The 27673-nt window shown below is 41.1% G+C and overlaps 1 protein-coding gene across 1 annotated transcript in view; it reads left to right on the plus strand.

Moving 5' to 3' along the window:
- skap1 (src kinase associated phosphoprotein 1) overlaps positions 1 to 27673 on the plus strand; it is a 402040-nt gene that overhangs the window by 72402 nt on the left and 301965 nt on the right. The window contains exon 4 of the mRNA XM_078224498.1: positions 15836 to 15961. Within this exon, the coding sequence (XP_078080624.1) occupies positions 15836 to 15961 (126 nt within the window). The remainder of the gene's footprint in view (positions 1 to 15835; positions 15962 to 27673) is intronic.

Genomic DNA, 27673 nt, shown 5'->3' on the forward strand with positions numbered 1-27673 from the left:
GTGTTGTAAAGTTGCTCAGTTTATTAGCTGTCCCTTCTGATCTACCCAGCTTATTCCAAAATAAAAGGAAACAATGATGTGGAAAGTGTCTGCACCTTATTACATTTACCGAGATACCCCACAGCACTTCACATTCCATTCATTACTATTTGAGGGGCAGTCACTTTTATGTAGGTAAATATGTCAGCTGCTTTGTCATCAACATGGCCATTGAAATAGTAAATAGAATTGTAGATTATAGCAGGAGGGCATTAAGCCCATTTTGTTGTGCTGATTCCTTGAAATGGCTACCAATAAGTCCTACTATGCTTTTTTGTTAAATGCCTTTTTTCCTTTTTGGTACATGTGGAGCATAAACGGTGGCAAGGCTGTGTTGGGCCAAATAGTCTCTTTCTGTGCTGTAAATACTTTGTAATCTATATCTCCAATTCCCTTTGGAAGTTTGAATCTGCTTCCACCGCCCTTTAAGACTGTGCATTCCAGATCTTCATAACTTGCTGTGTTTTTAAAAGAAAACTTCCTGTATCTTCCCTCTGGATTGTTCACTAATTAACTTAAATCTCCGTCTTCTGCTCACTGACTTGCCTACCAGTGGAAACAATTTATAACTACTTGATTTTGAACACTTCTATTAAATCTCCCCTTAACCTCCTCTGCTCTAGAAAATGTATTGTTAAAAGTGTAAGAATATTGGCTATGATGTCAAGAGAAATCCTGGCTTGATTACATACACTTTAAGTGACCATTCAAAGATTGACCGGAATCAACAGTATGGATACCCTCAGCTTTAATATCTCATTGAATGATGGCACCTCTGACAATGAATTGCTCCCACAGCACAGCTGGAGTGTCAGATGGAGCTCAAATCCTGGATGGGGGCTCAATCTCATAACTTTGAGTCAGATTGAAGAGTCCTTCCAGCTGAGTTCTGTTGATGTTCTGAGATTGTTGGTACAATGTACAGAAGGTATGATGTTCCTCTTCGTCAGCAAAAATAAGAAAGCCTCTTGAGCATTTTTCACAATAGTGAATTTCTGAGCAGTTGCTTCAAGACCAAACAATCATGTGACCTCAGTCGAGTTATAGATCTACGAACAGTCTCATAGCATGCTCACCTCAGTGACAATCGCTACATTCCACATGTACAATACAAATTATAAACTTATTAGGCATCAGACTGTCAAACACTAATGGGATAATGACTAGATGATCTGTTACACTGATGTTGGCTGAGGAAATAATATTGGTTAGGACACCAGGCAGCACTCCCCTGCTCTTATAGAATAGAAAAATAGAATGATGACAACACACAGTGGGGGACATTCAACCCATCATATCTATGTTGGTTCTGTGCAAGACCAACTCAGCCTTTTCTCCAACCCGGCAGATTTTTTCTCCTTTTATCCCATTTGAAAGCCATGAATCTGCCTGCACCACACACTAAGGCAGGGATCCGACCACTTGCTGCATTAAAATGTGCTTCCTCATGTCACCTTTGGTCTTTTGGTCAGTCACCTGAAATCAGAGTCCTATGGCTCTCAACCCTTCACTCAATGGGAATAGTTTTGATCCACTCCGTCCAGACCACTGTTGATTTCAAACACCTCTATCAAAGTTTATCTCAGCCTTCTCTTCCAAGTAATGCAATCCTATCTTTTACATTGACCTGAGATGGTAAAGGGAGTTTTGGATTAAGAGCTGTATAAAATGCTGGTTAGGCAACAGCTGGAGTTTTATGTATGTTTCAGTCACCACTGGAGAGAGTGCAGAAGAATGTTGCCAAAGCTGGAAAATCGTAGCTTTGAGGAAAGATTAGGTAGGCTAAGATTATTTTCCCTGGAATGGGGAAGGCTGAGGGATGATTTCATTGAAGTTTACAAAATGATGAGGGGTCTAGATAGAATCAGAAGACTTCTTTCCCTTAGTGGAGAGGTCAATTACCAGGGGCACAGATTTAAGGTGATTGGTAGAAGGATTACTGGGGATGTTAGGAAAAAAACTTTCACCCAGAGGGTGGTAGCTGTCTGATATTTGCTGCCCGGATTGGTAGTTGAGGCAGAAACCTGGATTTGCACCTGGAGTGCTTTAACCCTTAAGACTATGGACCGGGTGCTGGAAGGAGGGATTAGAATGGGCAGTTAGTTTTTTTTTCAGCCGGTGTAGACATGATGGGCTGAATAGGTTCTTTCTGCACCGTAACTTTTCTATAGTTTTAAGATCTCATCAAAAGACCATCAGGTTTCATTAGAAAGTTTTTTGCTAAAAGAAAGATAGGGATGGGATGGGATCACAAACTAGCAGATTTAAAAAAATTATTTCACTGGTTTTGGGCATCACTGGCAAGGCCAGCATTTGATGCCTATCTGAGTCGCTTATGAGGCCATTTCAGAGGACAGTAGTTAAGAGTCAACCACTTTGCTACGGGTCTGGAGTTGCATATAGGCTTGACGAAGTAAAGCCATTTTTCCTTCTCTAAATGTCATTATGGAGCAAATGGGTTTTTGTGAAAATCGGTGAAGTTTCCTGGTCATTATTACTGAGTGCAGCTTTCACTTTTTTAAAATAGGGATTTGAACCCACAACTTCAGAACATGAGCCTCAGTCCACGGATTACGAGTCAGTGACATTACTACAATGCCACCATGCCCCCACAACAGCTGTGAAAGAACAGAAATTATTTCTGCGGTTTCCAGCATGCATGATGGTGATAAAGGTCACTTTGTACTTTTAATTGTGAAACAATAACTGTGTGAAGTAGTGACAAAATGGAACATCATTCAACAGTTTGTCTGAGAATTAAACAGAAAGCAACAGATGTTGACGAGGCTTTGCAAAGCACTCATCCAATCTCGTGTCATGTGTTATCAGCCACCAACATGAACCTCATTTTTGGGCGATTGAATTACTATTTTAAACTGATTGCCAAGGATCTTGCTATCATTATGTTGTGGTCAAAAAGTATTGCTCATGCAAACTAGGAGCTCCTAGCTTCAACCACTAATCTGTTCATAGAGTTAACTTCAACTGGGCCAGTAGATTGGCACAATTGTGCGGCTCAATTGGGCCAAAGGATAAATCGATCAACGTTTCTGATAAATTAATGTCCTGCAATCGGTGTGTTGCTCATGGACAGACTCGGACATGTCTGTGATGCCCTTTATGGCTCAATAACCTTTGAACACTCATTGTCTTAGCTGACATTGAATAAGGGATCCATATTAATCAGGACACCAGCAAAACTCCTCTTTGAAATAGTGCTGCTATGCGATCTTGAGTGCCATGGTGGCACAGTGTTCTGCACTGCATCCTCACAGCACGAGGGATCTGGTTTGATTCCGGCCTTGGGTGACTCTCTGCGTGGAGTTTGCACATTCACCCTGTGTCTACGTCGGCTTCCTCCGGGTGCACCGGTCTTCTCCCACAGTCCAAAGATGAGCAGGTTAGGTGGATTGGCCAGTGCTAAATGTGCAGAGTTACAGGGATATGGGGGGGGGGGGTTTGGCCAGATGGCCTCTCTCTGCACTGTAGATATTCAGTGATTCCATGGATCTTTTAGTTGCACCTGAGAGGGCCTTGATTAACCGTCTCATCTGAAGGTTGGTGCTTCTCACAGTGCTGCACTCCCTCACCACTGCACTGATTGCCAGCCTGGACTTCGTGCTCAAGTCTCTGGAATTGATGTTGCACTTGGAGACAAGAGAGCCACACACTAAGCCATGACTGACAAGGTTAAATCTGTACCCTCTGGTTCCCAACCCTGATGTCAGTGAAATGTTTCTCGATATCTACATATGGTTTTTAAAAATCACTCTTCGTTGCAGAGTAGTACTTAGCATTGTATGGCCCATTGGGTGTTGAAAGGACCTCTAGTAAAAGTGGCCATTTTTCTACATTAAGTAGAGAAAACTACACCACAAGCCATCATGGGTCATGTTGTGCACATCATCTAAACTGATTGCAATAGGATTGTGGCTGGCTTTAGCAGTGAGTTATCCAGCAGAGCAATGATACTGAAGAACCAAATCAAATGAGGCACAGTCACATTTTAAAAGAAAGCTAAGAGAGCAGTGGGGGAGGGAAGGGTGGTGAAAAACTGGAAACATTTTCACAGAGACAGGGCTGGAAATAAATATTTGTGTCACCCACTAATTGTCAATGTCAGCCTGGCACCAGAGAAAATTGTATTTAGGCCTTTTTGAAAGCTCAACGTGCTTTACCAAGTGAAAAGGAATTCTGTTGTTGGAAACATAGCTCTGATTACTGCTGTGAAATCCTTGAACTGAATTGACATAAAATATGTTCAGCTCTATGAGGGCAGGCTGCCTGGAACACAGAAGGACTGGAGCTCGCCAAGGTTTGGTGAAAGTCTCTTTGCTTTAGAAACAGCTCTCCCTACTGGTCAGACAAGAGAGGGGAAAATCCACTGCTCAGTTTCCAGACAATGTCCACAGATTGTGATTGGCTTCCCGTTGACCAGTCGGTGAAAGAGATCGGGATTGATACTTGAATAGTCAATGAGGCTATTATGCAAAGTGAGAGCTAGGCTACTCTGAGGGGAGTTGAACCTCTTTACACACAAAAAGAATTCACACCGAACCTCTAGATTTCAGGTCATTGATATTTGTTTTGAGATGGGATTGCTTTCTTTTTCCTGCTCAGTCCATCTTTTTTCCATGTGAATGTTTTGTTATTTTCAAGCTCTCAAGCATTTAGTGTAGGTGTAAATGGAAGTGTCATTTAACAGCAAGGTGAGGTATGGGATTTAAATTTGATTGATTAAAAAATCATGCAATGGTTATAGTCAAGAAGGAGGCTATTCAGCCCATCAAGTCCGTGCTGGCTCTCTGCAAGAGCAATTTAGCCAGTCCCACTTCTCCATTCTTTCCCTGTAGCACTACAAATTCTCTCCTGGCATTTATCAAATTCCCTTCTAAAACTTTGATTAAATCTGCCTTCACCATACGCGCAGGTAGCGTATTTCTGATCCTAACCACATGCCATGTGAACAGATTTTTCTTGTTGGTCCTTTGCCAATCACCTAAATCTCTCGCTCTTGACCTTTCTGCCAATGGGAACAGTTTCTCTCTATCTACTCTGTCTAGATGCCTCCTATTATTGAATACCTCTATCAAATCTTCTCCCAAACTTCTCTACTCTAGGGAGTAAGGAGTACAATGTCAGCTTCTCCAATCTATCCACTGAATTGACACAACCTCCCTTTCTTAAAAGGTGAACTGTTGGCAAGAACCAGCTTGCTTTCAGGAAAGGTGATTTTCTTCATATTTGATTGTAATGGCCAATTTCACAAATGCAGGCTGATGAAACAGCAAGTCACCAGTGAGCAGGACAGATGCACCATTTATATGATTGGACCTATAGCTGCAACGCAGCAGTCTCACCTGTACTAAATATATTGCTATATATTTTAACAAATATGCTCAATATATAAAGTATATAGAATACATTTGTAAATGGAAGACCTTTTTAAAGAAAGAAGTACTGATTCATCCATGCATTTTTTACCTCCAGACTCGACCCTTCCAATGCTCTCCTGGCCGGTCCCGCACATTGCATATTCTGTAAACTTGAGCTCATCCAGAACTCTGCCAACATCCTTATTCGCATTAAGCCTCATTCACCAAGACCCCGCCCCCATGTTTGCTGAACTATGTTGGCTTCCGCTTCCAAATGACTCTCTCTATTCAAATCTCTATGTTCTCACACTCTATCTCTTTAGCTTCCTGCCGCCATCCAACCTCCCTTGATCTGTGCTCCTTCAGTTCAGTTTCTTGTGCATCCCTGATATGGCTGTGGAGATTTCAACTGCTTGGACCCTAATCTCTGGAATTCTGTTCCTAAACCCCTCTATCTCTTTGCCGCTCCTCCTTTAGGACACTTAAAATCTCTGACTAAATGTTTGATCATCAGTTCTAAAGTTTCCGTATGTATTTTGGTATCTAATTTCATTTGATAATCCTTTTTATGGGAAGTTTTACTGACTTAATGGCACTATATAAATGCAAGTTTACGTAGTGCTGAAGTTTCCATTCTCTGAGACTAGCATACTTATAGGAAGGAGGAGCATGTATGTTTTGTGTGCAGTAAGCCCCGAACCCATCTCCTTGCTTGTTCCATTAACCAATTCAAATTGAATCCAATCATAGCCCCACAAAAGGGACATACTATATTCAAGTTGACAAGACCAGGCATCACATCTGATCTCGTGCTCTACGCTTGATCTTAACCACAAGAATGGAGGAGCTTGTATTTATAATAGTGCTTTTCACACTTTCAGAAAATCTCAATTTGTACTTGCTAGATCACATCAGAGAGCAATAGGGACTTGATTGCTTCAGTGTGGTGCTGGAGTCACGTAGATAAAAAGAAGAGATTCTTTTCCCCAAAGGACATTAGAGAATCAACTAGTTGGGTTTTTACAACAATCTGATGAGCACCAAGATGACCTTTGCCAGATGTATTTTTTTTATTGAACTAAATTCAAAATCTCTCCTCATTATTGACTTAACAACACTCAGGTAGATGATTGGTTGCATTAAGCAAGGTGGGAGAATAAGATCTTGCTGACAACACATCGATGTGTCTGGTTGCAGATGATCCATTAGAGGTGAGTGTTCATCCTTGCAGGACAGTAAGTCAACAAATGCAGAAGTCTGTTGCATCAAAAATCTGTTGACCTGTGGGAACCCAAGTTGTTAAAAAGAACTTGGCATTTCCACGTGTAGTTTTTGTTTGACTGCACTGAACCTGATGGCAGTAAAACATGTATTCCAGGACTTGGTGCAGTTATGCAGTTTCATAATTTTTAAGAGATTTAATGTAAAATTATAGTGTTTAGCTACCAGTAGCCATTAGTTTATGTAAGAAATATACACCACTCGTACAGATGTCTTGAGGTTTTAATAAAACAAGTTTAGCTTTTCCCTTGTGGGAAATATAAAGTTATTTATAACCGCATAGAAACAAAATAGAGTTGATTCGTGTTAAAGCACAAACTGTGGTGGGAGCTGGTGCAAAGATGAGAAATGACTAAAACATGTGGAATTGTCAACAAGGCCTGGATTATCAAGTTTGTGCAGCTACACTTTTCTTACATGGCATTATCGTGCTACTGGAGCCCTCGCATGTTTATGGGAGAAGCACATGAACAGAATGTGTGGAATGCAAGATGAAAAAAACTTGTATTTAAATAGCAAGATTATCTGTCTCAAGACATCCCAAAGAGCTTTACTGCCAATGAAGCATGGCTGTAACTCTCCTCTGCACCCTCTCCAAGGCTTTGACATCCTTCCTAAAGTGTGGTACTGATTTGTAAAAGGCTTTCCCTTAATTTCCTTGCTTTGTGCTCTTCTCTTTTTATGAAGTCAATCCCATTTACTTAAGTGTTTTGATTAACTACTGCAGATGAGTATAAACATCAACAGCATCAACAAGAAATCAGTTTATATACCATTTGAAACTTATGTCCCCTACCCATTGACATGTTTCAGTTCTAACTTGTGTACCATACTATATTGAGAAAAGTGAGCAATGGTTGACTAACCACAAGCAAAGTAGCTCCTTAGGAGGCCAGATCTCGATGAATGGGATCCATATTCGCACCATCTTCAAGGTACCTGGTGGGATTCAAGATCAGAACTGGTCTGACTTTTGTGGATCTCAACCATACCACTTTTTCTTTGCTCCATCATTAGTGTCATGCTTTCAGCTGCCTCAGCCCTGAGCACTGGAATTTCCTCCCCAAAGTTTTCTACTGTATCTCCTTTAAGATATCCTTTACCTTTTTGACCTGGCTTTTAGGTCACCTGATCTTTCCTTAAATAGCTCTGTATGAAATATTTGTTTGATAATTCTCCTGAAGTGCCTTGGTACATTTTAGAATGTTAAAAACGTTATATAAATGCAAGTTGTTGATGTTGCTTGGGTTGTCTGCCTTTTGGATATTTAAAGTGTGAGTCATCATTTTTTTTGTTTGTTTCAGTTGACCTTTAAACATTTATTTTTAAGTGTTGCCGATTTATATCGCCTGGGAGACAGTTTTTGAGGAGTTACTTGAGTCCATTAGTGTGAGAGAGCTGAATTAACATCCGTAAAGATGTAAGCATTGACCTCGGGGGTATTTTAGCTCCAACTGTCTGTGCGTTAATTAATCTCCCTCACACTGTTGGGACCAGCAGTTCCTTCATTGTGTCATCAGCACTTGCTTTTGGAACAAAAATAGTCTTGAAAAATTAGGGTATCGTAACATGAGATGACTTTGGGGCAGTTCCAGGATAGTTCCTCGTGGTTGTGAATCAACAGCTCAAAACAATATATAATTCTATACTAATTGGAGGCTAACTCCCAAAATCTGTATATTTAGTTGGTGAGGGTAAGAAATATTAGGGTGGTGCATGAGGGAATGGCCACCTTATTTTGTGGTTAAGACATGTTGGGACAATGTAGAGGGGGCTTTATTTTGTAATTAATTCTGCTATACTTGGCCTTGGAATGTTTGATGGGATGGTGTAGAGGGATCTCAATAACAAATCTGTTCTGTCACTACCCTGGGAGTGTTTGATGCAGTAAGAGTTTTAACAACACCAGGTTAAAGTCTAACAGGTTTATTTGGTAGCAAATGCCATACATAGCAAATGCAGTGTTTGATGGGGCAGTATAGAAGGAGCTTTACTCTATATCTAACATTTATTGTAGCTGCCCTGGGAGTGTTTGGTAGAACAACGTAGTGGGGGTTTAAGGCTGGAATTCTCTGACCTTGCCCATGGCTGGGATTCTCTGGTCCCGCTGCTGTGAATGGATTTTTGGCTGAGCGCCAAATTCTCCGTTCTCACTGGCAGGGTGGCGGGGCATGCAACACTGGAGAATTCCGGCCATACTCCTATCTGAGCGTGTCTGGTGCTGACCCTGTGGCAATAGAGCAGCAGTGCTGAAGTTCGGCACTTAGCACAATGGATATTCAGCTGAGATATTTACCACTGCTGCATAATGCATCATTCTGGGAATGGGAAAAAGGATATTTTCTTTGTTAATGCTCACACCTTATGAGCAATGAAGGAATATATTTGAGCAACAGCACAATGGAGAATAAAAATCTAAAACTCTATAGTGTGTTAATAGATGACTCTACATTGTGAAGAGTTTCCCCATTAAACAGTCACTGTGACTTGGATAACCAAATTATTGGATGTAAATGTGATTAGCAATTGAAGGCGATTTCAGTCACAGTCCCTCTTCCCGTAAATGTGTTGTAAAATCCTCATTCTTTGTGATGCACATGGGATCCACCTGTTGTGAATAGTAACTAAGAACATGGATTTGTAAGATCACTCCCTTTAAATAACAGACCCTGAGGGTTTACATTTGCCCATGATCAGATGCTGTTATGTCAATCCATTGTGTTTGTAGAATTGTAGATATTTCAGAATGAAGTGGTCATCATGCTACTCTGGAATTATTTAATCCTGATTCCTTGCTCCTTCTGTTATCATTAAATATTTTTCTCCTTCATCAAATTCACTATTAAATGTCACAATTGACTCAAAAAGACACAGCTCAATCCACCATTGTCAGCCTGGTTTTATGAAGGGTAAGTCATGCTTGACAAAAACAGAAAATGCTGGAAAATCTCAGCAGGTCTGACAGCATCTGTGGAGACAGAATAGAGCAAACGTTTTGAGCCTGGATGACTCTTCGTCAGAGCTGTAATGAAGGATCATCCAGACTTGAAACATTGGCTCTATTCTCTCTCCACAGATGCTGTCAGACCTGCTGAGATTTTCCAGCAATTTCGGTTTTTGTTTCGGATTCCAGCATCTGCAGTATTTTGCTTTTATCATGGTTGACAAACTTGCTTGAGTTCTTTGAAGACATAATCAGCAAGGTTGATAGTGGGGAACCTGTGGATGTGGTATATCTGCACTACATAAAAGACTGATCCAGAAGGTGAGATTACAGGGGATTGGAGATAGAGTACTGGATTGGATTGAAAATTGGCTGACTGATAGAAAGCAGAGGCTTGGGATAAATGGGCCCTTCTCTGGCTGGTGAAATGTAACTAACGGGGTGCTGCAGGGGTCAGTCCTCAGGCCTCAACTGTTTACAATCTATATAAATGATCTACAAGCAGGGACAGAGTGTAACATAGCAAAATTTGGTGGTGATATTAAAATAGGTGGGAAAGTAGGCAGTGAAGAGGACATAAAGATTTTACGGACAGATATAGGAAAATGGGGCAAAATTTGGCAGATGGAGTTTAATGTGGATCTGTGTGAGGTTGTCCATTTTGTCAGAAAAATTAGAAAGGCAAATGGAAAGCATCTTCAGAATGCGTCCTGGCAGAGGGATCTGGGTGTCTGTGTTCATTAATCGCAGAAAGTCGGTATGCAGGTGCAGCATGTAATAAAAAAGGCAAATAGGATGTTGGTATTTATTGCAAAGGGACTAGAGTATAAAAGTAGAGAAGTGTTGTTGCAATTGTATAGGGTGTTGGTGAGGCCACGTCTGGAGTATTGTGTCCAGTTTTGATATTTGAGGAAGGATGTGGTGGCATTGGAGGCAGTTCAGAGGAATTTCACCAGATTGATTCCGGGGATGAAAGGATTGACGTACGAGGAGGGATTAAACAGTTTGGGCTTATACTCGTTGGAGTTTAGAAGGATCAAAGGGGAACTGATTGAGGTATGTAAAATTTTAAAAGGATTGATAAAATACATGTAGACCATATGTTTCCTCTTATGGGGCAATCTAGAACAAGAGGTCGCAGGTATAAGTTGAGAAGCGGTAGCTTTAAAACTGAGATGAAGAGGAATTACTTCTCACAGAGTGGTGAATTTGTGGAACTTGCTGCCCCATAGTGTGATGGAGTCTGAATCGTTGAATGGTTTCAAGAAGGAGATAGATATATTTCTAATTAAAAAGAGGATAAGGGGATATGAGTAACAGGTGGGCAGGTGTATTTGAGACCAAGGAGAGATTAGCCGTGATCTGATTGATCGGCGAAGCAGGCTCAAAGGGCTGAATTTGCCGAGTTCTGCTCCTAATTCCTATGTTCCAACATCTGTAGTTTCTTGTGGTAATGTGTTTTATATTCTAAAAAATTTGCTGCAGTAAAACAAATCTTCCAACCCTTGGCCTATATGTTTGCTGGCAAACGAGAATGGGTGGGAGAAAGAAAGAAACTAAGAACTCCCAATTCTCCAGTGTCTTTTGTGACCTCAGTCCATTCCAATAAAATACTTTTGAAGTGCAATCAAGGTTGTAATGCAAGAAATGTGGCCACCCAATTACATACAAGCTCCTGCAAAGAGCAGTGGGCTAAGGCACCAAAGGAACTGTTCTCCTGATGTTGATTGAGGCATGCATGTTGGACTGAGAAGAACTTGTAGTGGGTTTAAAATGGCAGCTTGATGTACGACCATCCTTATTACTGAAATTCTCTTTTTCACTAAGTTCTCTGTTCCTAGCCCAGTTATCTCACCCAGCTGAGGGAGAAGTCTGATGTCTAATAGATGTGAATAAATTGTGGGCGAATATGGGAGAAAATCAGGTCAATAGTATAGAAAGGAGCAGGTTACCAAAAGGACCTGGTTGAGCTGTAGGCAATATTCAGTGGTATTGATATGGTAAACAGAGAATATGGTTTGAGTTATTTCAGCCCAGAGAGATGACGGCATCAATTTAAAATAGTGGAAAGTTAACCTAAGTTGGATCTCCAGAATTCCTTGTCACTCAAGTAGACCCATGCAATAGAGAAGTTAAAGTAGTGAATAAAAGAATGTTAGAACACAGAGAAGGCTATTCTATCCTTCATGCTTGTGCTGGCTTTTTGAAGGAGCTATCCAATTAGTTCCACTCCTCCTGCTTTTTCCCCATTGTCCTGCAAAATTTGCCTTTCCAAGTATTTATCCAATTCCCCTTTGAATGTTATTTTTGGAACTGCTCCCACTTCCGTTTCAAGCAACATGATCCAGATCACACTGATCATTGATGCTAAAATGGAGGTGGAATTACCGGGAGAGGAGGTCATTGGGCCAAAAGGTTAACTTTTCCTTCCATTTTTATTTTTAGTGTTGAGCCACAGGAACCCAGTCACTGCTGTCCCTCTAATATAAATGATGTGGAGAGATATTAACACAGCTGAGGTTTGTGTGGCTCTTGTGCTGCTTGCATTGTTGCTACACGGACTAAACCAACCAGCCCTCCTGGATGTGATACGTTTTTGAACTAATTGTTGGGGAACAAGTGTTTGGTTTAGTAGGAGCATTTCTGCCTGGCAATCAGAAGGTGCAGAATTCAAATCCTACTGTAGACAGTCCCGGTGATTATGGAGACTAGAATTTTGACTCAGAATTCAAGATTGATATTCTGTGGTTCTTTACACCTGGTGGGTGTGATTGACCCATCCCCCAACCCACCACCATATACCCTCCTGCCTTAAAGCACTAACCCCCTATCGACAGATATAAAGACGGTTATGGCCATGGTCAGAGTGTTCATGTCGCAACCTGCCAGACTGTTAAACAGCCTGCAAATCTTTCCCTTGCTTTACACACTTCTCCATGGGAACATTAGAAAGATATAATAACAACTGTGTGTTTAATTAAATAGAAAAGCATGAAACCTGGGTGATTGTTTTTGGGTGAGAGTCATTTGTGAAGACTTTGGACCGTCACTGCTTGGAGAGTCAGTGAATCTTGCTGTCATTAAGGTTAAGGGTGTTGGAGAATGGATTCTTTTAATTTTAAATGAGTATTGGTTCCATGCACTTCCAGATGAGGCGTAGAATTAATCAAATGCTACGGATCACAACCTGCACTTGTGAGTTTTTTAAAGTTTATTTATTAGTGTCACAAGTAGGCTTACATTAACACTGCAATGAAGTTACTGTGAAAATCCCCTAGTTGCCACACTTCAGCGCCTATTCAGGTGCACTGAGGATAAATTTAGCATGGCCAATGCACCTAACCTGCACATCTTTTGGACCGTGGGAGAAAACCAGAGCACCCAGAGGAAACCCACGCAGGCACGGGGAGAACATGCACAGACTGTGACCCAAGCCGGAAATCGAACCCGGGTCCCTGGTGCTGTGAGGCAGCAGTGCTAACCACTGTGCCACCGTGCTGCCCTGAGAGTACATTCAGAATTAATCTGCGGAAGCATTATTTCACTGAGTGAGTGATCAATCTGTGGAAGAGACTCCCTGGGGAGATAATGGAAGTATTGAACCGTTCAAATGCAGATTAAAGAGATTACTTTCAGAAAACAACATTTTAAGATCGAGTATTACTGGAAACATGTTGAGTGAAGGCTTTGGACCATCACTGCTTGGGGACGAGTTAGATTAAGAGCAGTGATGTTTAGGATCGGCTCAAGTTCTGGTGTGAATTGGGACTTGATGTGCTTATGGTGGTGTATTTTGAGGAAGGAATATTGGATAAGTGATCCAGATAGCTCTCTTGCTCAAATCCTACAATGGGATCTTTATTGCTCCTTGGACTGGCATTTCTCATCAGTAGCTAGAATCTCCAGCAATACAGCTCCCTCAGTGCTGTATTGTGGTTGTGCTGGAATGGGACTTGAACCCTTGACCTTCTGACCGGAAGGGTAAAAATGCTACTGATTGAGACAGGTTTTACTGGTCAGAGCAGTATTTTTGTGGCTCTCTGACATTTTTTGGTGTTATGCTCATGTGTATCAGACCTCGCACAAAATCTCGTTTACCCAACACCCCTGTGCTCACTGTCTGTCCTACATTGGCTTCTGGTCCGACAATTCCTGAAATTTTTAAATTTCCAACCTCGTTTTCACATTCCTCCATGGTTCACCCTCCCCATCTCAGTCATCTTCTCCAGTTCTACAGCCATTCAAGATTTCTGCGCTCCAATTCTGACCCGTTGCACATGTCAGATTTTAATCGCTTCACCTTGGTGGTGATGCTTTAACTGTCTGGGCCCTAAGCTCTGGAATTTCACCCCTCCTCCCTCCCCCCATTGAACATCTCCTCCTCTCAGCCTGTCTCCTTGTAAAGCATTCCCTAAAAGTCCACCTCTTTGACCAAGCTTTTGTTAATTTGCCCTAATATTTCCTTATGTGCTTTGATAAATGTTCTTTATTAAAATTCCTGTGAAGCACCATGGGATGTTTTACTATGTTAAAGGTGATATATAAATGCAAGTTGTTGTAACTGTACATGGAGAAAGGAGAGAGAATTGGTTTAGAACATAGGGGTTCAGAGAGGTACGTGCTGCCTACTTGAGATTCACAAGTTGTAACTACTAAACCCATGATGTAATGAGTACATTTATCATCCAGAATTGGAATTTATATAGCCCTTTGTACATCATACGAGTTTCAAAGCCTATCGCTGCCCATCAATTTATTTCAATTACACAGTAACCATTGTTTTTCAGATGCATTTGACAAATCAACTTTTGCTCAGCAAGGTGCCATAATCAGTGGACTTAATTGACCATTTAAATCTGTTTCTGATGGTTGGTTGAGGTGAGACTGTTGGGCAAAGCACTGGCAGAGGGGGACTTTGATTTAATGTTTTAACGCTACTGCTCTGACACATCTAGCTAAGTGTTTATACAGTAAAGTCCATGTGGGTGGCATTCCCATGAATCTTTGCAAATGGCGAAATCCAATGACGAAGATGCTTTTTAGTGAGAGTCAATTAGATAGGTTCCAGCAATGGTAGCTTTGGTTTGCGTAGTTACTTTCTGTTATCACAACAGTCTTGCCATCAGTTCTTATTTTTACCAAATTGTCATTTGTACATGATGCTTTTGCAAAAGTACCTGTATTTCTGTGCATAGTAGTCTACCTCTGGACTCAGCACAGAACGGTTATAACCACCTTTGTAACTGCAGCATCTCATTCTCACCCGTGTGAGAGAAAGCACAAATCCTTCGAGTCTGGGAAGATTTATTACTTTTATTGTGTCTTGCCTTCAGTAAGAAAGGGCAAAACTTTTGGAACAGTGACAGTCCGTTGTCAGACTAGCTTGCTCAGCATTTAGTGTGTGCCTTTAATCCAAGTTGAATTAAAGACAGAGCAAACCCTACCCATTTAAAGTGTGACAGGTTGATTCATATTGAGCCCCGTGGGTGAAAAATTTGGAGCAAGCTACAAGACTACAAGGGCAATTTTTATTTCCAGTGTAAATCAGTTTCTTTTCCCATCATTTCCTAAAGATGGTTTCTTTTCATGTTTAAAATCACGGTTGAGTAAACAATTGGGCCCGCAATGGGGATCTAGTGCACAAAGGCTTTAGCACAGGCAAGCGAATGTACCAACAAGGAATGTCACTAAAGGCAGGAGGACTTGGTTGAAATCTGAACTGCAAACCTTCTGATCTCGAAGCAATATTGCAATAACGTTCTTTTTATATTGATGCTGGCATTCAAAAAAATAGTGCGTGCAAATTATATCACAGAGGCCTTCACAGGCTAAAATATGGGGAAGTTCACTCAATATTAGCGGAGATGCTGTTCTTAAACCATTGTCGCTTCAATAACTGCATTACAATTCAGGCCTTTAAAACTGTTTCAAACTTGGCTACTCATTCTGTAATAAAAGATGGCAACAAATGGGATAAATGCACTTATTTCGGTTGATACAAATTGTTTGCTGTTTTTAAAAAATATTGCACTGCCAGGTTAGTGACTGTAACAACTCCCCAACTGCTCTGCCATTACTCGTGAAAACCAAATTCGAAAAACCCAATTGTTGAGATGGCAAGATTTATCTGAATTTCTCGACTTCAGTGTAAGGTTTCTGATTCACATTCTTATTTGTTCCTCTCTTTGTTGGACAGGAGAATCTGGTGACTCCTACTTGGGATCAAGACATGAGGACAGTTCTGATGATAGCCAGAGTTTGAGCCATGTTCCATCAGGGCTTTCGGACAGCGTTTCAGTGGCCTCTGATAACCAGGATGATGGTATGTAGAATTTCTTTACTCTCTGTCCTCACATCAGTATGCGAATCTGGTCATGCAGTCTCGACCTCTTGTGCTATTTGATGCTGATCTACCAGGAGCCTGATAAGAAACTGGCGGCTGTCAGCAGCGGAGTTAAGGGATGTTTATCTTTGTTAATGGGAGGGACATGGAGCGATAACAGCAACTCTGGAGTTTTCTGTACAGATTCCAGGAAGGCTGTGACGTGTCATCTCTAGGAGGCAGGAGAAAGGAGTGGAGATTAAGCATTGGGATATTTTCGGGCGGAATTGTCCTGCAGGGAAAGGGAATAGATTAATCAACTAATGATCTGCTTTAATGATCAGATCAGGTCCCTTTTCTAACCCTGGGCAGCATTCACTTGTCTCCAAATAACTGAATTGCTGCTGTTTGTTTTCACTATTTGTTTAAAAATATTATTTGATCTGGGCAGTAGCAAATAATGTGAGTGCAATTCCAGGACAGTGATTCTTTCTCTCTCCCCCTCATTCTCATGATGGGTCTGCTCCTTCCCTTCCCTATATTGAGTCTGAGGAGCTGGTCTCTGCTTCTATCTAGAGACCAAGCATAAGGGGACAAGTTTTCCCTTTTGTTCATTAGAAGCTTGGACTGAACTTAGCCCAAAAGTAGAATTGTACATTTGGCATTTTAGTCAATATGGGTTGGTCTAGATTCCTGAAGACTGGGCGTGTTCGTCATGCAACAGTCCAGTCAATAGAGGCAGACTTCGTGCGTCTGCTGACACCAATGTTCCAATTGTGTAAAAATGGACCCAGGTGTGAAAATGTCATGAAACTTAATTATGAGTTGGTAGCTGTCGTCCTATATGAACATATGAATTAAGGGCAGGAGGAGGACATTTGGCTCCTTTGAACCTGCTCTGCAATTGAAGGTTATGGCTGCTTCGATTGTGGCCCCAACTCCACATTTCACCAACCTCCCCTATAACAACCTGTCATATCTGATCAGGATCTTATATATTTCAAGAAAATCACCTCTTGTTCTAAACTCCAACGGATACAGGCCCAGCCTGTCCAACTTTTCCTTTGCTCTCAGCTTGGACGAAGGGTCATCTAGACTTGAAACTTTGGTTCTATTCTCTCCCCACAGATGCTGTCAGACCTGCTGAGATTTTCCAGCATTTTCTGTTTCTGTGCAACTTATCCTCATAAGATAATAACACTCCTTCCATCCCAGATATCAGTTGAGTGAACCTGTTCTAAACCATTTCTAACGCCTTTAAATCCTTTCTTAAATACGGAAGCTGAAACTGTACACCATACTCTAGATGTGGTCTCACCAATTTCCTATACAACTGTAGCAAAGCTTCCCTACTTTTATATTCCATTCCCCTGTAATAAGCAGCAACATTTCATTTGCCTCCTAATTGCTTCCTCTCTTGAATAGAGGATACATATTCTCTACTTTCTAATCTGATGTCTTTTTAAGAATCTAGGGAACTTTGGAAAATTAAAGCCAATGTATTTACTACCTCAGTGGCCACTTCTTTTAAAATCCTAGGAGAAAGGCCTGGGAGCTTGTCAGCTTTTAATTCTCATAACTTTCGGAGATTACCTCTGAGTTGCCTTTTTAAAAAGTGTGTTAGAGTTTTATCTGTCTTTACATTTATCATAACCCTGTCTTAAGAACATAAGAGGACAATCTAAGAATAAGGGATAAGCCATTTAGGACTGAGATGAGGAAGACTTTCTTCACTCAGTGAGTTGTGAATCTGTGGAATTTTCTACCACAGAAAGCTGTTGAGGCCGGTTCGTTAGATATGTTCAAGAGGGAGCTAGATGTGGCCCTTGTGGCCAAAGGGATCAAGGGGTATGGAGAGACAGCAAGAGTAGGATACTGAGAGTGCATGATCAACCATGATCATATTGAATAGTGGTGCAGACTCGAAGGGCTGAATGGCTTATTCCTGCACCTTTTTAATGTTTCTGTGTTAAATGAGATCAGGAGCAGGCTGTACAGTTCCTTGAGTCTGCAATGCGATTCAGTAAAATCATGGCTGATCTTCTACCTCCATTTCACTTTCCTGCCCTATTCCCAGGTTGACTTGGCTCCCTCAGTGTCAAAATATCTATCAGCCTCCACCTTAAATATACACAATTACTGACCATCCATAGCTCTCTGCAAAGATTTTCAACCCACTAAGTGAAGAATTTTCTCCTCATCTCAGTCCTAAATGGCTGATCTGGCCTCCATCAATTTGATCATGGCTGATTTGTATCTTAACTCCACCTACCCATCTCCATTCTGTAAACCCATAATACCCTGACATATGTGTCAATGAGGTAAGGACTCCACAATTGAGCTAGGGTGAGGCACGGTGCATAAAAGAGCAGGTTTTGAATGTGCTGAGGCTGTATCGCTCCTGTTGCTCAAGGTCACAGGAATGGTGTTAAATGTAAAACTCATATTTGAAGTATTTTAATAGCCACCTCTTCTAATTAATGATCCCCAACTCACTTGGATTTAGCAGCCCCATCTGTTCTAAATGGTGGATTTACTCATTTTTGTAAATTGAATACTGGAGAGAGAGAGAGGGAAAAAGGTGGCATCTGAAATGATCACCTAAAATTAATACTGGAAAAAAATGAAGTAATGACAAAGTTCAAACATAATTACCTTAATCTACAAAATGTGACATTTAATTAGAAATTAACTTTTAAGAAACTGTCCTCATAGTTCACCCTTGGGGCTTTTAAATAAAGAGTTTTTTAAAAAATCCCTGGTGCTGAAGTTAATTAAACATGGGAAAATGGTTTTGAACACAAGAATTAGCACACGCAGTGTCTTGAGAGTTCTCATTACTGCTTTGTGATATGGTTCTGTGGTATTCCATGAGGTGGTTACTGGGTGGGTTCAATGCAGAAAAGCAGGAGGCAGACACATGCGTGCATGCTGAGACTGAAAAGACTGACTGAAAGATCTTGCCTATATCGGGAGTCTTTATGGTCTGGAACGTGCTGCCTGAAAAGAAGATGGAATTGTTTCAAATTAAAATTAGGTAAATACTTGAAATAGGGAAAGAAATGACATGACTATGGAGAAAAAGGTGGGGAATGGGACTAAATTGAATAATTCTTTCAAAGAACTAGCACAGGCACGATTGGCTGAATGATCATGGGTTGTTGTAAGATTCTATGATCAGATGGCAGTTGTTGTCTCAGTTAGTATAGAGATTCAAGTTACCTCTCGCTGTGACACTGCACACTGTGCTAGCTAACCTCATATTGGCATTTAGTTGAGGTACTGAGAACCTGTTTACTTGGGAATCTCTCAGCCTTTAAAGGAACAGAACAGTTTTATGTAACCTTTCATGACCTTCGAACACCTCTTTACAACCATTAAAGTTCTTTTGAATTGCCTTTGAGGTGTAACATCTGCTGTAATGCAGAGAAACATGGCAGCCAATTTGCACACAGCAAGCTCCTAGCAATGAGGTGAATGACCAGATAATGAGTTTTGGTGCTATTGTTTCAGTGATAAATATTGACCAAGCCAAAATTGCCACCTGTACTTTCATATCAACCTGAGAGACCGGATAGGATTTTTGCATCATTGGAAAGGTGGCATCTCTGAAATGTCAGCCCGGATTATGTACTGAAATCTTAAGAGGAGCTTGAACTTAGGACCTTCTGACACTAAGGTAAGACTGTTAACACTAAGCCAATGCTGACATTCGTGACAAAACAAAAGCTGTAATGTGTATGCACAATATCTTTGACTGAAACTTGACTTGAGTAAAATTAGCTTGGATCAAGTAGTGTCTGCTCTCTCAGGTGGCTATAATAGCTTGCATGGCACTATTGAAAGAACAGGGTAGTTACCTCTGATGTCCTGGCCAACATTTATTTCACAAACAACATCTGATCATCATCACATTGCTGCTAATGGGATTTTGCTGTGCAAATTGGCTGTCGCAATTCCTACTTTACAACAGTGACTAGCTCTTTGTAAAGTGCTTTGGGGCATCCTGAAACTGTGAAAGGTGCAATGGAAATGCAAGTTTTTTTTTCTCTAGTGGTTGCACATCACAATTTCCCTTTATTGAGCACTAAACAAAATACAATTATATAATGCATTTCATGACAACAGGATATTTCAAAGACAGATAAATACTTTTTGTAAGTGTAGTCACTGTTATAATGTAGGAAATGCAGCAGTCAGTTTGCACACAGCAAGTTCCCACAAACAGCAATGTGATGATGACCAGATAATCTGTTTTAGTGATTAAGGGAAAAATATAGGCCTGGACATGGACAATCTGCTACAATTTCTTCTGCCGTCCTTTGAAATATTGTAAGAAGTCTCATAACACCAGGTTAAAGTCCAACAGGTTTATTTGGTAGCACAAGCTTTCGGAGCGTTGCTCCTTTTTCAGCAATGCTCCGAAAGCTTGTGTTACCAAATAAACCTGTTGGACTTTAATCTGGTGTTGTGAGACTTCTTACTGTGCTTACCCCAGTCCAACACCGACATTTCCACATCTTTGAAATATTGCCATGAGATCTTGTATGCAAACCCGAGGACAGGCTTTCTGTCCTCAGTTTATGGTTTTGTTTGAAAGGCAGTGCCTCCAACAATGCCGCACTCCCTCAGCACTGCAATGGGAGTGCTAGTTTTGACTTCTTTGCTCAAATCCTAGAGTGGGACATGAACCTGAAATCTCCTGACTCAGTCACAGCTGATTAACCAAAGATCTTATTCAGACTGGCCATAGCATGGCAGGCAACTGTGGCAGGGATGTTGGGGTGCAGATGCACAGTCTTCCTTTAAGATCGGACTGAAGCAGATTACTGAGGTTAAAGGAGAGGGAACTTTGCTCTGCATCTAAACCACAACATTACTGAAGTGGGAGTGCTTTGTGTTGACAATACCGGGCAACATAAAAGAAGGAAGTATTCCATCCACTAGGTCTATCATTCCTCACCTTAACTAGCACAAAATTCACAGAAGAGACAGAAATACAAAGTCTTATACGTTTTGGTAAGATTCATCTGACTTGCGACCATTCAAAGGCACCTGTAATGCAGTGTGTGGCCTGCATACTGACAGAGATAATGCTTTTTGTTTCGCTGTGTTGTTCATTAAAGGGAGTAATGACTGTGGAGGTGAGAGCCACTTTGCAAAATGTTTATTGTTATAGGTAGGACAGACAGATTATAGCTGTCTTAATACTGACAGATAGTCAAAGAGCTGTAAGAATAAACTTAACCAATAAATTAAGCTTAATTACTTTATGCTGCAGTCCTATCGCCTGAAATGCTGAGGTTTGCTGAGAGGTTTGTGCTAATCTTGGATTAACTATCACACACACATTCAACAAGCAGCATTTAAAAATTATAACAACACCGAAGTGTGAATGCCTTTGTCTGATTACCTAGAATTGTTATAATCCATCCAAACCAGTATTGTGCATGTTCGATGGATGGTCTGTGCTGAGGTCAGCTGTATCCCACCTTCTGTGCTCCAATAATTTGAGCTCACCCAGAACTCTAACTCACACTTAGTCCCAGTCATTGCCCCTTACTCATCCTTGAAACAATTTAAAAATGTTAAATTCTCTCCCTTACTTTCAAATCCCTCCATAGCCTTGCCCCTCCTCCTTCTAAACTCATGCAGCCCATCCCTAATTGTCCTTCAGACGGTGGAGGTAAACTGCTTTCCTGAACCACTGCAGTCCATGTGGTGTAGATATACCCACAGTCCTATGATTTTTGTTTTAGTGGTCTGATGCAACTGAATGGCCTGGTAAGCCATTTCAATTAAGAGTTACCCACATTACTGTGGATGTGGAGTCAAATGTAGGTCAGAATGTCAGATTTCCATCTCTTTCCCCCACCTCCCTGCCCAAAAGTCATTAGTGAGCCAGATGGACTTTTACAAAAATCTGCTAGTTTCTTGATCATTATTAATGAGACTAGCATTTTATTCCTGATTTTATTAATTCTTTGAATTTAAATTTCCCAGTTTCCTTGATGGGAACTCGTGTCTCTAGAGCATTAGTTTGGGCCTCTGGATTACTAGTCCAGTGACGTTACCACTATTTCTCCCATCCGCTGTAACTTGTATTTATATAGCACCTTTAAAGTACTAAAACACCCCAACATGCTTCCGAGGAACACTATTGGACAAAATTTGACATCCAGAAACAGCCAAAGATGCTTGGTCAAGAGAATAGGTTTTAAGGAGCATCTTAATTGAGGGAGGAGGGACGACATTCCAGAGCTTGGATCTGAGGCAACTGAAGACATGGCCACCAATGGTTGAGCAATTAAAATCGGGAATCGAGGAGTACAGGGATCTGAGGGTTGCAGGGTCTGGAGGAGATTACAGTTAGGGAAGGGAGAAGCCATAGAGGGATTTGAAAACAAGGGTGAGAATTGTAAAATTGAGGTTTTCCTTGACTGGGAGCATGAGCACAGGGGTGCTGGGTGAATGGGACTTGGTGTGAGTTAGGACAATGACAGCAGAGTTTTCGATGGGTTCAAGTTTTAACGAGGGTGAAATGTGTGACTGGTCAGGTAACGAAGGCAATGATGAGGCTTCTGACAGCAATGAACTGAGGCAGGGCAGAGTTGAATCATATGGAGGTAGAAATAGGCAGTGTTAATGATTTGCGCAGATATGTGGACCAAACCCCTCTGTCTTGCCTGGCACATGACGACAAGGCCATGTGTTCAAAGTGAAGGAAGGTCTCTAGAAATGAGTGAATAACAGCTTGACCTTCTGTCAGAAAGGCCTAGGATGGGAATTCTGTTGGATAAATTAGCCCTTGTTAAGGTTACAGTGATGCCCTTCTAATGCTTATGGCCTTGGCAGTTTTATTTTTTAAACAGTCATGTGCCTTTGTACAGTGACTCCCCAAACCCCTCCAGTGTTTTACTGCATCAGCTGCAATGTCTGCAGTGCAGATAGAATCTTCTCAAAATAGTTTAAACTGCAAAGTGTGGACGTCTTTGTGGTGTATGGAGGGTTAAAACAAGGTCACTTTTTTTTCCCACTTTGCCTTTAAACTGAAATTAATTGGTTTAATTTTATGGTACTGAGAGGGGGAAGAAAGAATTAGCTTCCAAAGAAACCTGGTGTAATCCTAGGAGGCTAATCTAAAAGATTTATTAGGAAATGAATGAGATATCTTTTAAAGGAAACGAGGTGGAAGGAAAAAGTACATTTTAAAATAAAATTTCTGTTCATACAATTTTGGGGGAAAAAGAAGTAACAAATGGCCAGATTATTTTTAAAAAAGAGGGAAAAAAGGAAGTTCCTTCTACATCGTGATTTCTCTGCTCTGAGGAACATCTTAACGATGACCTATGGCCTTTTATAATTCATATTTTAATGTATAATTGCACTGTCTAATGATTAAGCTGGATCCATGAGCAATGTATAACTTTTAGGATGAGTAATAAGCATGAATAAATTGTTTTGGAAGTAATTCCGTCTTCGGGGAATAGGCACTTTGAATCACTTCTCAGTGGCCTTCAGCCAGCTGTTTCTGACCCTGTTATATTCCCGTCAGTGTTTTTGCAGCACATTTGGATTCTTGGCCATGAGAGCTGAGACTTCTGTGACTGTTGCCCCCATTGGCATAGGGCACTTCTTTTCCTGATTCTCTCCTTGTCACTCTGCACTATGGAGAGCTGTTTTTGTTCTTATCAAGCCATGTTTCCCAAATGATCCAAGGCAGGATGCAAAGCAAAGAGTGAGAGCTTGGAATGTGAGGAATCGCAAGCTTGGCTGCACAATTTCCTGCCTAATCTAGGCTGACATTCCCAGTGCCACTACTGAGGGAGCGCTGCACTGTCTGAGTAGCCATGTTTTGGATGAGACATTACACAGAAGCCCTGATTACCACCTCTGGTTTTTGCAAACGATCCATAAAATGGAAGGGAAGTTCTTTGGGTGTTCTGGCCAACACTTGTCCCTCAACCAGTGATTTCTAAAACAAATTATCTGGTTATTTACCTCAATCTCAATCCACATTAATCTGTTTGTGGGACCTTGTTGTGCACAAATTGGCTGCTGCATTTACTTACATAACAAGTTACTAAACCTTAAAAAAACATTTGCTGTAGAACGCTTTAAAACAGCCTTTGAAAGTTTGTTCATTTTTGTCACCTCTCACAATATGTCCTCTATTAGCTTGGTCAGTTTTAGTCTGATTCTGTGAAGCACCTTGGGACAAAGTGTGTGATTACCACCTGTCTCATCAATGAATTGTGGATTGACAGTGATGAGCCTGCAGTTACTTTGCATAATGTGTACTGCTGTTAATACAAACCCACTGTGCAGCACTTCAAAGAGTGCCGTATAACTGCACAATAATAGAATATAATTTAAACTAATAAACATTAATTATTGACTGTACATCCTGTCAGCTGGTAGAATTATTAGAAGGCATGACACAGCATTATCTGAAATAGGATTGAACATGTAAGTATACTGTACTTAATAAAATACATTACGGGATGTGGGTATCATTGGCAAGGCTGGCATTTATTACCCATCCTCTAGTTGCCCTTTAGAAGGTTGTAGTGAACCATCTTCTTGAACCATTGCAGCCTCTGGGGTGTGGACCTGCAGTGCTGTGGGCCAGAGGGTCCAGGATTTTGGCCCAGTAGCTAAGAAGGAATACCCAATACATTTCCTGTTGTTGATGAGTGACTTGGAGGGCAATTTATCATGATGGTGTTCCCATGCACCTGCTGCCCATGTCATTCTAATTGGTGGAAATATGGGCTTGGAAGTTGCTGCTGATTTGAGGCTGACCAAGTGTAAGCATTACTGGCTAGGCCAGCATTTATTGCCCTAATTGTCCTTGAGAAGGTGGTGAGACACTGTATTAACCATTGGAGTGTCCATGTAGAATCATAGAATCCCTACAGTGCAGAAGACGGCTATTTGGCCCATCGAGTCTGCACCGACCACAATCCCACCCAGGCCCTATCCCCGTAACCCCACATATTTACCCTGCTAATCCCTCTGACAGTAAGGGGCAATTTAGTATGGCTAATCAACCTAACTTGCACATCTTTGGAGTGTGGCAGGAAACTGGAGCATGGAGGAAACCCACGCAGACACGGGTAGAACGTGCAAACTCCACAGAGACAGTGACCCGAGGCCGGAATTGAACCTGGGTCGCTGGCACTGTGAGGCAACAATGCTAACCACTGCGCCACCATGCTGCCCTCTTTTAGTATAGGTACACTCTCAGTGATGTTAGGGAAGGAATTCCAGGAATGTGACCTAGCAACCATGAAAGAACGGCAGTATATGCACTTATTTAAACAAGGTACGAATCATTGTTATAAATGCACGACATTTTGCAAGTAACTTGTTTATTACGACTTTGAGTGCAATACTTTGTTCAATTGTTTAAATTAATTTTGCTTTGCCAAATTGGTTTTAGTGCATTTTTAAAAGGTTAAAATTGATTAGGCATTGTATTGAAATTTCCAATTGGTGCCTAATTTTCCTAATTCACTCTTTGGGTCTGTATTTGTGCAGGCAGTGTGTTCCATTTGGACTCTCACACTGCTCCATGTGAGTGCAAATGGAGAAAGAGTAAGGGAGTGGGGTTGAATGGCCAGTTCTTTCAAGGAAGCAGCTCGGGTATGATGGACCGAATGGGCATCTGTTTCCATGATCTATAGTGATAATGTGCATATCAGTCTATTAATGAATATCAGGAAATTATTTATACCTGACTACTGGGAAATGATACATCCTTTGTGTGTGAGTGTAGTCTTGCCAATAATATAACTTAATGCACAACTTCTCATAAATAATAGATTGTTGGACAAGTAGTACAAACCAGCTTTCACAGTACAGAGCCTGAGGAAGTGAAGCTTGACATCTTTTCAAATGCTACAAATTGCCTTTTTAATCGCTCCCTCAATGACATGTTTAAAATTGTCCTTATATGTAGATTATTATTTCAACTGTTCATCTCCAGTGCTGTCTTAATTTCTGAAGAGATTACATTGCATGTAGAACAAAAGCACCCCAAGTGGCACATCAGTAGTAAGTCACGAACCAGCCAGGGATTCAATGCATTTTTAAAACTACAAACTGTCTATCCAAGTATGCAGTCCATGCAAAATTAGATTTGGAGTGCTATTCCCACCAACCTCCCCTCCCCATGCTAATAGATTCAACCCAGGCTATATTAAACTCGCAGCAGCTTGGGCTCAGGATGTTCAACACTGGTTCAAAAGTTCATGCAATTCCCTGAAGACCTTCTTCCACCCTCCCTCCCCTATGGCCGTGACTTCGTCTCACATTGTGGAGAGAGTGCAATGAATACTTGGAAACTGAGACACATTAGTCACATTTCTGATTGCAAGTCACCCACACCGCTGTGTTGAGGGTCCCTTTTATTTTTTTCCGTAGACAAAACCCTTTTACATGTAATGACAGAAGAATCTTACTAGATTGCAGCATGGTAAATAGATTGTGCAAATGGCAAACCCCCACCCCTCCCTTAAATAAGAGGGAAGATTGGCAAAAAATCACAGGCCTGGTGTCACTAATCTGCCTCCTGGCTGTCCACTGCACTGACTAATGACAGAACCATAACTGGATCTACACTAAAAGGAAGAGTTCACCCAAAGGTTATCGTTACCAGGTACCATGCTAGATGAGGTTTTGATTTTTTTTTTGTATTGGACTTTGGTGCATTAGATTAATGGAATTTCAATTACTGCTTGGGTGCCCCAAAGCTTTGTTCACAATATAAATGGAGATTCTATAGGCGTGACAGCTTGCTAGTGCAGAACGCGAAGGTGTACATCTCTACAATGCTGGGTGACTGCAAGGAATTGATTTTAAGGAGCAATTAAATCCGCTTCATTATAAATGATTGATTTTAAATGTTTTCTTCTTTTGCATTTTTGTCAAGTGTTCTTTTTCTCACTGTATCTGTCTGTCTCTCCTCGTGTCGGTCTCTCTTTCATTGTCTCTCCGTCCGTGCATGGCTGCTTTTCTCTCTCTCTCTTTCCCTCTTTCTTTCCATCTGCCTTTTCTCTTCATATCTATTAATCTGTCTGTCTCTAATTTTATTCCCTCCCTCATTCTCACTATATCTCTGTCTCTCTCCCTCACATGTGCAAATTATACAAGGCATTAAAATCATTCTAATTCAACATCATTGTCAAAGTTTTTCTGGATTAAAAGGTTTCAGCTTGTTGGGGAAGCAACACTTCTTTATTACAAACAACAGAAATAATATGTTGGAAATGTCCAGTAAACCATCAGCAATAATTGAAAACTTTTCATCAGATCTGGAACTGATGTTTTCCAATAAAAGTAAAAGATGCTCAAAACACTCAGCAGGTCAGGCAGCATCTGGAGGGACGAAACAGAATTCTGACAAAAGGTCGTCGACCTGAAACGTGAACTGTCTTTCATTCCATACAGATTCTGCCTAACCTGCTGATTTTGAGCATTTTCTTTTTCGCTTTCAGGTTTCCAGCATTTTGCTTTTGCAGGAGTGATGTCTTCTATCCTGAATATAGCCCTGTTCTCTTTAATTCCCTCATCAGTTTTTTTCCCTATTCTGCTGAAGGCGTCAATGCCTTGCCAAGCCTGAGTTGCTGTGTCTAACCAACTTCTTGTGCCCGCAAACAAAATAATTGACATTCCTCTCCCGAGTACTAATTAATTCATTGCAGAATC

Source organism: Mustelus asterias, chromosome 11 (assembly GCF_964213995.1).
Source record: "Mustelus asterias chromosome 11, sMusAst1.hap1.1, whole genome shotgun sequence".
Classification (NCBI taxonomy): Eukaryota; Metazoa; Chordata; class Chondrichthyes; order Carcharhiniformes; family Triakidae; genus Mustelus; species Mustelus asterias.